Source organism: Chelonoidis abingdonii, chromosome 7, assembly GCF_003597395.2.
Source record: "Chelonoidis abingdonii isolate Lonesome George chromosome 7, CheloAbing_2.0, whole genome shotgun sequence".
Classification (NCBI taxonomy): Eukaryota; Metazoa; Chordata; order Testudines; family Testudinidae; genus Chelonoidis; species Chelonoidis abingdonii.
Genome location: NC_133775.1, coordinates 65055055 through 65067543, shown reverse-complemented (window position 1 = coordinate 65067543; position 12489 = coordinate 65055055). Strand labels below are relative to the sequence as shown.

Genomic DNA, 12489 nt, shown 5'->3' with positions numbered 1-12489 from the left:
GCAGTTTTGATGGCACCGTCTCTATCTGTATGCTGTATATTTTAAATCCCTTTCAGATTGTTAAGACTGATTGAGCTGCAGACCCCCAAAGCTCATTCTTCATTTATTGTGAACCCTGATTTTTTTTCAAATCTGCAGTTTATTGTAATAGGAGTTCTTATACATGCCCCATGCATAACTATCCACATAATATCTTCTGCTATTGATGAGAGGAACGTATGGTCTCAGGAGACAGAAAAATTAGGTGAGTGTGAACCAATGGCAGAGTGGGCTAACAGAAAAACCACTGGACTGGGATTTGGGAGACCTGGATTCTATTTTTGGCTCTGCCACTGGTCTTCTGGGTGACCATGGGCATGTCACTTCACCGCTCTGTGCCTCAGTTTCCCCATCTGCACAGTGGGGATGATGATACCCCTTTTGTCAAATATTTTGAGCTCCACTGATGGAAAGCACTGTAGGTGATATCATTATTATTAGGCCTATTCCTGGCTCTGTGACTTGAAGCAAGTCACTTTTCTAAGTTTCTCCATCTGTGAAATGGGGAGGGATAATACTTTTCTATCCCACGGCCGTTTTTCAGGGATGAAATCATTGGTGGTAGGTGTTGTTTTGAGATCCTCAGACTGCAGTTGCTAAGGAAGCTTGAATTATTAGCTATTGGAAATGTTCTTTGATGTATCTTTTGCCATAGGGAAAGCATTGGACCTTTTCCATTAGTACATGACACATATATCTGAGAATATGTGGGAATGCCTAGAGTGTTTCTCCTTCTCATGTTTACATCAGCTTTTCAAACTATGCAGATTCAGTATACACAAGGCATTTTATGTATATTCAATTCACGCATTTTATGAGTCGAAGAAACTGAACAAAATAATCTTACCAGAGTAAGAGCCTAGAACCTACTTGCATTGAAGAAAATGGTGGTTATGTCCAATGCTTAGCTTTTACTGCCTCAGAGACAACTATTCTTGCCATTGTCCCATGAGGCCAGTACGTTTCATATGACTTCTTCACACAGCGCACATTCAACCTGTGGAACTCCTTGCCTGAGGAGGTTATGAAGGCTAGGTCTATAACAGGGTTTAAAAGAGAACTAGATAAATTCATGGAGGTTAAGTCCATAAATGGCTATTAGCCAGGATGGGTAAGGAATGGTGTCCCTAGCCTCTGTTTGTCAGAGGGTGGAGATGGATGGCAGGGGAGAGATCACTTGATCATTACCTGTTAGGTTCACTCCCTCTGGGGCACCTGGCTTTGTCCGCTGTCGGTAGATAGGATACTGGTCTGGAAGGACCTTTGGTCTGACCTAGTATGGCCATTCTTATGTTCTTAATGTATTGCAGGGGCCCTAAGTTGTTTCTGATTCCCATCTCCTGTAAAGACAAGTGTGTGTTATTTCCAAAATTTATTCAAGTACTTTTGTTATATGTGGCTTTTGAGTGTTATTTTATGGCATTGTCCGTTACACTACTGCAAATTCAGAAGTTTAGGGATTTGAACCTGGTTACTGTGCAGCAAAATAACAACCTGTATCATTGACTAACCTCTGTTATGGAATTTAGAAGCAGGGATATGATCGTTCATCTTAGTTTACTTTACCTGTTCCTTTGAAATTTGTTTGAACACATTTTCAAATACAGTTGCAGACTTCCTTGGGGAAACACTCTCCTGATGCTTTCATCTTCAGGCTATTTAACAACTCTGTGTTGAGGTTTAGCACTCCAGAAAGGACATAGTGACTGGGGTGTATAAAACAAAAGAAACCTACTCCTCTGCAACAAAAGAGCCTCCATTCCAAGCTCTCTGTATCTTTGACAAGATCTTTAAAAGGCCACACTTAACTAACAGATGTCCTCAGTCCCTGCCAAATCATAGCACCCTAACAATAGCAAAAATAGAAGAGATTTAATTAATTCTCCCAACATTGTTTGACAAAGTGACTCTGGTGTTGAGAACGCTTTCAGATCTTCCATTGCTCTCCTTTTGATAGGAAGACAAAGGCAGATGGACACTCAACTCACACTGACTTTCAGCGAGCCGGGTACATAGTTCTGTAAACCCCTTTTTAAAAATCCCAGTCTAAGGGCTTGGCTACACTGGAGAGTTGCAGCGCTGTAATCCCATCACCAGCGCTGCAACTCACTCTGTGTCCACACTTGCAAAGCACAGCCAGCGCTGCAACTCCCTGGCTGCAGCGCTGGCTGTACACCTGGTCTGCTTGGGGTGTAGTGATTCCAGCGCTGGTGATGCAGCGCTGCTCATCAAGTGTGGCCACCAAAAGCGCTGTTATTGGCCTCCAGGGTATTAGGAGGTATCCCAGAATTCCTGTCCACAACAAACCGGAAGAATGGCTGGCTACGAGCTCCCCGAGCTCCCCAGAGCTACTTATCTAAAAAACAAACACAGCTGCTCTTTGCTCCAGCAAGTGAGCGAGCGGAGGCAGGGGAATTGCTTTGGAATGTTCACAGCTGTTTGCTTGAGGGGAGGGGGCAGTCCGTGCTGAGCAGCTGCTTATGTGGTCTGAAGGCTATTTAGGAGTGCATAACTTGCATTTAGTGAATAAGAGAGGAGTGGGGGAAGGGTCAAAACTTTAAATGATTGAAGGTAGATGCTGTGTATCTTCCAGTCCTTAGAACTTGCAAGGCAGGGAGCTGAGAACAGTGTCAGCTCCAAAAATCCACTCTCTCTGTCTCCCCCACACTCCCTGTCACACTCCACCCCACCCCCCTGTTTTGAAAAGCACGTTGCAGCCACTTGAACGCTGGGATAGCTGCCCACAATGCACCACGAGAGCTCACGCTCCAAAACGTGTTAGTCTATAAGGTGCCACAGGATTCTCTGCTGCTTTTACAGATCCAGACTAACATGGCTACCCCTCTGATACTTCACGCCCAACAGCGCTGTAAATGCTGCAAATGTGGCCACACTGCAGCGTTGGTAGCTGTCAGTGTGGCCACACTGCAGCGCTTTCCCTATACAGCTGTATGAAGTCACCTGTAACTCCCAGAGTTGTACAAATGTAAGTGTAGCCATACCCTAAGAGACTGAGGGTTTGGCTACACTTGCAGTTGTACAGCGCTGGGAGTTAAAGCTGTCTTTGTACAGCTGTGTAGGGAAAGCGCTGCAGTGTGGCCACACTGACAGCTACCAGCGCTGCAGTGTGGCCACATTTGCAGTGGTGTTGGGAGTGGTGCATTATGGGCAGCTATCTCAGCGTTCAAGTGGCTGCAACGTGCTTTTCAAAAGAGAGAGGTGGAGTGGAATGTGACAGCAGAGAGAGTGGATTTTTGGAGCTCTTGCAAATTCTAAGGACTTGAAGATACACATCACCAACCTTCAATCATTTTTAAAGTTTCGACCCCTTCCCCCACCCCTCTATCATTCACTAAATGCAAATAGCCTTCAGACCAGATAAGCAGCTGCTCCAAAACGGACCCTCCCCCCACCAGCTGCTTCTCTCCTCAAGCAAACACTAGTTGCGCGGACACATTCGAAAGGAATCCCCCTGCCTGCCTCTGCTCGAGCAAACAGTAGCTGGTTTTTTTTTTTTTAGATAAGCAGCTCGGGGAGCCCGAGTTCACAACAAAACAAAGAGTGTTATCGTTACTTAAAAAGCATTATGGGAATGTTCTGGAGGTCAGTTACAGCGTAGTAAGATTAATCACTGTTTATACTAGCACCCCGCGCTGCAAGAGCAGAGCTATAGTCGTTATTCCCCAGGCCGAGGTGGAGTACAGCCAGCACTGTAGCTGGGGAGATACTCCCTGTCCACACTGGCAAGGCACATACAGCACTGTAAGTTACAGTGCTGTAAAGCCACCACCAGCGCTGTAACTCTCCAGTGTAGCCAAGCCCTGAGCCACTTCCGTACCCCTCTGCAGTGTGGAGTGAGTCCTGAAGGAGACCTGGAGGCTAATGCAGGGAAACCAGAGCTAGGTTCTAGCTCAAACTTTGGACGTTGAGAGATCTGAAACTGGATTAGAAAAGTCAAACAGCACAACATGGCAGGAACTGCAAGAGCAACAAAATGCTGTTAAAGCTCTTTCCTTTTCCTCTGAGAATAAAGTGCTAATATCCTTAGCCAGGAAAAATCAGCCTTGAGTTCATGGACCAAGACTTTTCCTCATCTATAAACATATTGCTCCAACTTTCCAGGCAGTTGGCCTGAGCGTGGAGTGAGGATGAGAAAGTGTGGCAGAATAAATGGCGCTATGGAGAGAACCCACCTATCTCCTGTAACAGCATCACACGCAGGGTCAATCCTGCCCACTACAGACTTTCTCAAATGACGCAATGACCTTTCCGCAATTGGGTCGGTCTGTCTGTCTGTCATTGGTGAACTGTTGCTCATTCTTTCAGTGCAAACAGCTTTCACTGAAGCACCGGTATTGGAATATAGAGTCCATAACACCTGCTTCTGGTAGGCCTGTGTGATTTCTAATGGCTTTACTTTCCTGTAGTGTCCAGAACCAGGTGGATGAAGTCATTGATGTCATGCAGGAGAACATCACCAAGGTGATTGAAAGAGGAGAGAGACTGGATGACTTACAGGATAAATCAGGTGGGAATATTTAATAATCTAGAACTCTCTTCCTGCCTCCCCTCCCTCATGTTGAGTCCTGGGGAACAGCATGCTCCTCTAGGCAGCTTTAAAACACCACTATGAATAACCTTAGTGAAGGGATTGAAAGTCCTCTTCTTTCTCCTGGTGGTTGTGGCTATTTTGCTGTACACCTCATCTCTCTCTGCTGGGCAGTGGTGTTACATTGATTCCATTTCATGACAGCAGATTCTGGAAATCAGAGTGAGGAGACGACTTGCTAAAGCACATTTTCTCGTGGGCCCATGGCATGATTGCTTCCTACAATATCCTAATCTGGACAAACCTGTATTTGAAGTGTCTCCATGGATACACCACTTCCATTGGGAGGCTGTTTCCAGCCTGAGACTGCTGATCTTACTGTCTGTCTGTCTGGGAAGCCAAGTGTCCCCTTTTCCATTTTCATCCCTGTACTTCCTTGAGCCTCCTTAAACATTTTCTTTCCCTTAGTGCTTATAACTTGCTGTGTATCATTTTCCTCCCCCGACTTCATCTCTTTACAGCCCAGGAATAGTTCTCTAAATTATTCCTCGTCCATCGCTCCTTCCATCCCCTTATGTGAGGTAGTTGCTCTTCATGTTCCCTCCACTTGTTACTCCTGAGGGAATTCTGTGCCAAAAAATAAAAAATTCTGTGCACAATGTTTTAAAAAGTCTGCTAATTTTATTTTGTCAAATAAATGTGGAGGCTCCAGCATGGCATTGTGGAGCACAGCCTACTGGCTGCACAGAGGTGGAAGATCACTCTGCAGCTCCCCCCGGGACATGGACTCAGCAGTGAGGCTGCACCTGAGCCTGAAACAGCTCAAGGACTGGGCCTGCCCCAGAAATAGTCCAGGGCCTGGCCCCTCTGTGCCAGGTGTGGGCAGGCAGGCTCCGAAAGGCAGGATCCAAGTGTGGATGGGCTTAGTGTGTGTGTGGGGGGGTGGGGATCCAGGTGTAGGGTGAGAGTTGTGTGTGGGGCAGTCTGGGTGCAGGCAGCTCAATGGGGGATCTGGGTGTGGGGGGGATCTGTATCTGGAGGTTTGTTGTGGGGTTCTGGGTACAATGGTAATGGAATTCTGCAAGGGGGTGAAGGTGGTTGGGGTTCAGCAGGGGGGTCCGAGTGTGGGGAGTTCTGGGGGGGGCGTCCAGATGCTGAGGGAGTGGGGCTCAGTGGGGTGGGGATCCAGGTGCAGCTGGTTGGGGCTCGGTGGATTGGGGGTGTGGGTGACTCATCAGGGTGGTCCAGGTTCAGGGGGAGTGGGGCTCAGCAGGTGAGGTTCTAGGGGGGCTGAGGCTTGGCAGGAAAGTCTGGATATAAGGGGGTCTGGATGCAGGGGGTTGGGTGGATGGGGGAGCAGTTTCCCCTACAGTGATCCCTCCCGCTGTAGCTGAAGAGTGATGGGTGCAGGAAGCAGGGGAGGCGAAGGCTGGGGCTGCTGTGCAGGGAAAGAGGAAGTCCTGTCCTCCTCCACCCAGCCAGGACTAGCAGCTGAGCCTGGCGCAGGGTAGGAGCCACCAGCTAGGCCTTCCCCAGTCCCACCCCCGCCCCACAGTGATTTACCTGTCTGCCGGCTGTTTTGGGCATCGAAAACATACTCCTGGGGAAAGTCTCATGACCACTCTTGTGTCTTCCCTTTGCTTACCTGTCAGAAAGTCATTTTTCTGTTGGAGAACAAAGAAATCTGCGGGGGACATGAATTCTGCACCACTGCGCATGTGCAGAATTCTTCCAGGAGTAAAGACTTGGCAGCCTGCTGGTATTCAGCCTGTGTGCCATGCTCCATATGCGATCTCACCAGAGCCCTATATAAAACACTGTTATCAACTTGGGTCATGACTTGGGACCAGATTTACTAAGATACTTAGGTGCCTAAAGATGCGGCAAGGTGCCAAAATACTTTTGTAAATCTGCCCTTGATACCTCTACATTGACTTTCATTGCCCTTAAATTGGAACTATAAGTTCTTGTTTACCGGCTCTCTGCCCCTACCCTTTCTCTGGTACGGCAGGAGTCTTGAAAGAGATCCTCCCTCCCCCGAATAGCTGCATTTCAAATTATTATTCCCCCGATATATTGCCATTGCATTTTGCCAGCTTAAACTTTATTTTATTTGCTGTTCAGATGTTTAACCTCTATAGGTCCCTTTGTATAGTTTTTCTTACCTCACTGATGTTTGCAACACCTCTCCAGTTAGTATCATTCCCAGCTAGAGGTAAGTCTCCATCATGTCATGGCTGTTCTCTTCACATACCTTCTAGATTTCTATACCCCTCATCTGTTGCTGGCCTGAGCTGGTCACTTGCAGCAGCACTTGGCTTTTTTTTTTTTCCCCCAGTCCTACTGGATATTTCAACTTTAACTATAATTCTCCCTCTTCCAGCCTATTGTGTTTTTAACCTGAAGGGTCCACTTATACAAGACTTGACTCTATATATAATAATGTATGTGGGACCCTTACAAGTTACTGTGGAACCTCCCTTGTTCTTGTTCTGCTGTTCTGCAAAGCTGAAAATTCTCATTACTGTAAATGCTTGTCAACTTCACCTTGTGTTTCAGGAGAAAGGCTTAATTGCAGAACCCTACAATCAAGTCTTGTAATGCTGATTTCCATGATTTTTGTAGTTTCTAGTATACTTATGGTGTTGCCACAATTAAACTACTCTTAGGCAAACTGACAAATTTTTTTCTTGTCTGTTCACTTACAATTTGTAAAATACGTTCACCATTTATAGTCATTAGTTTGTCTTGGCAAAGTTCTACTGTGTTGCTAGTGAAATTCAGCATGTTGATGAAACACAGCATGCTGAATTTCAATTTAATTCTGCAGAAGCATTCGGTGATTGTGTATATTCCCTGGTTGACTAGTTTACGGTTTAAGAATAAGTGAATTTGCAGAGCCGGAGGCCTTTTTTCTGGTGTGCTTGTGCTTTTAGATGTGCCTGTGCTGCTATGCCTATAATTCTTTTCTATCTCCATGTGATGCAGAAAGTTTATCAGACAATGCAACGGCGTTCAGCAACCGATCCAAACAGCTTCGAAGACAGATGTGGTGGCGAGGATGCAAGGTGAGTAAATGGAGAGGGGAAGGAGTGGATTTCTTAATGCATATTCTTAAAACTTGGTCCTACTAAGAGTAACATGGGCAGGTTGCCAGAATCTGAAATTTGTATCTAGCTTGTATGAAAACGGGGCATATTGCAGCCACTCTTATCCTGAATTCAGAGCTGAGGCCAGCAGAGACCATGAGTACCAGCATGCATTGCTCTGTCTACTTCAAGCTGCCTTTGCATGGTGAAGATGGAGTATCATGTGTTTGAGGAACATAATCTTTGCAGGCCTCAGTTCTGTATTGAAGGCCATGCTTCTGCTATCCCTGGATTAATGTATTGTACTTACGCCTGTTGAGGCAACAGTAGCTGTGAGAGAGTTACAGAAGCGGGTACGTCTTTAGGAGAGAGACAACTGGAGGATAGAAATCCAGGCCGTTAGTAACAGCAACTCTTTATTCACAGAGGTATTATGTGGTCTACAAGAGTATTTTACAAAGGGCTTTAAAATCATCAGAGGAAAGGTGCTATGGAAGGGCAAAGTGGTGGTGCTAAGTAACAGTAGGGGGGAGGGATAGCTCAGCGGTTTGAGGATTGGCCTTGCTAAACCCAGGGTGGTTAGTTCATTTCTTGAGGGGGCCACTTTGGGATCTGGGGCAAAATCAATACTTGGTCATGCTAGTGAAGGCAGGGGGCTGGACGTGATGACCTTTCAGAGTCCCTTCCAGCTCTGTGAGATAGGTATATCTCAAATTATATATTTTTTTTTTATATTTTAACAGCAATGCAGGGAGCAAACCCTTAGGCATTGTTACCAGAAAATAACTCTCTGAGTTCAATGCCCTTCATTCTGTAGTTGCTTTTCTAGATTTTCTTTGTACATCTTTAATCAAGATATCAAAATGCTGAGATTATTTTAAATTGAGGCAAGCTGAAATTTTGTACAAGACATTAACTGAATAATTAAGAATTTGGGGTGTCAAGCGATTAAAAAAATTAATCACAATCGCACAATTAAAAAAATACTCGTGATTAGTCGTGCGACTAATCACGCTGTTAATAATAGAATACCATTTATTTAAATATTTTTGGATGTTTTCTACATTTTCAAATATATTGATTTAAATTATAACACAGAATACAAAGTGTACAGTGCTCACTTTATTTTTTATTACAAATATTTGCTCTGTAAAAAAACAAAGGAAATAGTATTTTTCAATTCACCTCATACAAGTACTGTAATGCAATCTCTTTATCATGAAAGTTGAACTTACAAATGTAGAATTATGTACCAAAAAACCCACCTGCATTCAAAAATAAAACAATGTCAAACTTAAGAACCGACAAGTCTGCTCAGTCCTACTTCAGCCAATCGCTCAAACAAGTTTGTTTACAATTTGCAGAAGATAATCCTGTGATTAATCGTGATTGATCTTTTTGAGCTAACTGTGATAATTGACAGCCCTATTAAAAATTAGCACATCAGTATAGATCCTCCGTTTTTAATGCATCTGTAACATTCAACTTGCACTGTACTCGAACACTACAGGCAGGGTGAATCTGCAAAAAATTCACTCCTGGACGTTTGCTCATGTTCTCCCAGTGAATTCATTTTCCCTTTGTTCATGCCCCCTTTTAACTGATTTTCCAGGAATATTTTAGAATGCAGGTTTGCTAGCTGGAGTGTTCACTGAGACAGGAATTTTAAGAGATTTTAGCAAAATACCTGTGGAAAGCAAGCTTCTAACTCACAGTATTCACGCTGGAAATCTGCTTCTAAGATCTATGCTGATTCAGTCAAGGAATAAACAAATACACCGTATGAGTAAGGCTATGTTTTGGGCACAGGCATTTTTAGTAAAAATCATGGACAGGTTACGGAAAGTAAACAAAAATTCACGGCCCTGTGACCAGTCCACACCTTGTACTATAAACCCCTGACTAAATCTTGGGGTGGGAGGGGCAGCCTGGGGGATGCCGTGGGTGCTCTGTGGGGAGGAGGGGGGCAGCCTGGTGGGTGTGCAGCCCAGGACCCCTGCGGGTACTGGGGTTGGGGTGTTGGTGGGGCTAGCAGTTCCTGCCTAGGCAGAGGCGTGGCCAGACGTCTCTACATACGGCCTCTGCCCCAAGTGCCAGCTCCGCAGTTCCCATTGGCTGGGAACCCCCCGACATCTAGCCCCCCTCCCCTGAACTGTCTGCACTCAGATTACCCCACCCAGAACCCCCTTCACTGCACACTTGGACCCCCCTACACTAAGTCCCTCCACACTTGGCTGAACCTGCCTACCCATGCCTGATGTGCCTGGTGTAGCCCTGGTGTAGCTGCTAGCTCTGGTGAGTTGCTTTACCCACTACTCCTGAGAGCGTTCTGCACCAAAAAAACCCAACACAATTCTGCACACAATATTTTAAAATTCTGCATCCTTCTCCCTCTCTTTCCTCCCACCCCCAGCATGGACCCCTTGGGCAGGCCTGGCCCATGTGCTGTGTCAAGGTTGGGTGCAGCCTCACCGCTGAGTCCATGTCCTCAGTGGAGGGGGCTGCAGGGTGATCTCCCATCTCTGTGCAGCTGGTGACCTGTGTCCCATGCTGGAGCCTCCATATTATTTATTGACAAATGAAATATGCCAAATTTTGCAGAATTTTAAAATATTGTGTGCAGAATTTTTATCCTTGCCTTGGGCAAGTTCTCTCACTCTGTTCCTTCCAATTGGGATTTACAACAGGTCTGGAGAGCACCATAAGCCTGAAGCTGGCACACATGCCTTTCTTTTCAAATGCAGGAGTTCGTTTACTGCAGGGTCTGGGGCTCCTTTGCCTCCTGGGGACCCTGAAAACTTTGGATGTTCCTGGACTGTGCTGTTCTAAGGGAACAAACATTTGATAATAGAGGGTTCTTCAGTGTAGCAGACGAAGGTCTAAAAGGGGCAATGGCAGGAGGTTAAAACTAGGCAGATTCAGACTGGAAATAAGGTGCATATTTTTAATAGTGAGAGTAATTAACCATTGGACCAACTTACCAAGGAGAGTGGTGGATTCTCCATCCCTGGCAAATTTTAAAATCTAGATTGGATGCTGGTTCAAACAGGAATTATTTCAGGGAAGCCTTATGGCCTCTGGTTATGCCGGTTGATCTGTTATACCAGACGATCACAATGGCTCCTTCTGGCCTTAGAATCTATAAACTGAACTAGTGGCTTAGTGTGCGTCTGCAGTGTGGAAGGGATTCCAATACAGTGCAGAGTGCTTGGACACCATTTAAAATGTGTAATTAATAATACAGCCTTGGACTGTGAGTGTTTATCTGTCTGGGCTGGCTGCACTTTCAGCTGAAAACAGTCATGTCTATTCTAGCAGCACATGGTGGTGGTGTATTGAGTATTTTCTAGTCCAGTTTCCATCTGTGTGTAGCACTAATGTCAGTTGTGCCCACACACACGACTGTAATTCAGTTGACCATCAATGCCACTCTACAACTCCTACCTAGTCACCGTCTCTGCTCTTTGAGATGGATAGTGGTGCAGTGCTCTGTACTTTCCCTCTGCAGAAAGCTTTGCTCCGAAGATCATACAGGATGACAGAGCAGAAGGAGAGCATTTAACCCAGGCCAGAACTTTCAACCCTTTGCAAATCAGGACACTGTTACTTGGGAGAGTCTTACTTTAGGTACCTGGGCTTGAAAAATTTGGGCCCTGGCATTTGAGGTATCAGGGAACATTTTTCTAGTGCTGATAGATGTTGTATATGATCACATCTGTACACGCTCTTGTGCTGATATATTGGGGTGTTTTTTTTCCAAATCAGGTATGCAGCTTACCCCAAACTCCCCTCTGTCTGTCTGCTTTCTAAACCAAGAGACACCAGAAAGCTGGTGTAGGAATTGGTGTCAGCTAAAGTGATTTGTTTGAAATACACTCCCTCCCATCTGGTCTATGGAGTGGCATCAACAGTATTCTGGGATAGGGGAACAGATACCTTGTCCTGGATCTAAATGTGGAGGTGACTCATTTAGTTTAGAACAAGCCAAACATGCGGTCTCATGTCAGGAAGGTAATTCCTCCCTCTTTTTGTGCTCTTCTTGCAGATGAAGGCTCTTGTAGCTTTGGTTGCTGTTGTCCTCTTGCTAGTGATCATTAGTAAGTATTGATCACCCTTCCCTGCATGGTTGGTGGGTTTTTTTTTTACATTGAAACATTTTGTTTGCTGTAAATAATGTTAAAATTGACATTTAGAACTTCCTTGCCATCCCCACGTGACTGATCAGTAGCACTTGTGCAGAAATTGCCAGTGACCTCAAGTCTTGCTCCTTAGGGATGTTCAGTCACATGCAGCCAGTATTTTAACCAAGGGCTCCCCTTGCCTGTGCTGAACCCCTGCCATGCTGGGATTACAGGCATGTGTGTGGAAATTTGCTTCTCGTTTTAAACAAAGACCTTCTAATAACCATTACCAAGGCAGGAGATGGAGTTGCACTTTCTCAACAAAAGAGCTACCCTATTCCTGGAAACTTAGCGCGTAGCACTGCGATCAGCTTGCAAAGTCTGAAGGGAGATGGACTGAAGACCCAAAGGGTCTGAGGTACCTTCTCTCAGAAAATGTTTGAATATACCTGTAATTTGTGGCAATTTGTCTATTCCGAGACACAGCTCCCTTCAAAAGGGGCTTGTATAATAATTTCTGGTAGGCAGTGTAGGCCAGTGGCTTGAGTATATGCTTGGGACGCAGAGCTGGATTCTATTCCAAGCCTTGCCACCGGCCTTGCTGTGTGACCTCGGGCAAGTCACTTCCCTCTCCATGCCTTTGTTTCCCCTCCCCTCTTAGCCTGTCGGGTCTATTTACACTCGGATCACA

At 45.5% G+C, this 12489-nt stretch overlaps 1 protein-coding gene across 3 annotated transcripts in view; it reads left to right on the top strand.

The window, feature by feature from the left end:
* The window catches only part of VAMP4 (vesicle associated membrane protein 4), a 51573-nt gene that overhangs the window by 22723 nt on the left and 16361 nt on the right, over positions 1–12489 (top strand). For all 3 annotated transcript variants that reach the window (XM_075067973.1, XM_075067975.1, XM_075067974.1), the window contains exons 5-7: positions 4467–4567; positions 7577–7656; positions 11723–11774. In XM_075067973.1, the coding sequence (XP_074924074.1) occupies positions 4467–4567; positions 7577–7656; positions 11723–11774 (233 nt within the window). The remainder of the gene's footprint in view (positions 1–4466; positions 4568–7576; positions 7657–11722; positions 11775–12489) is intronic.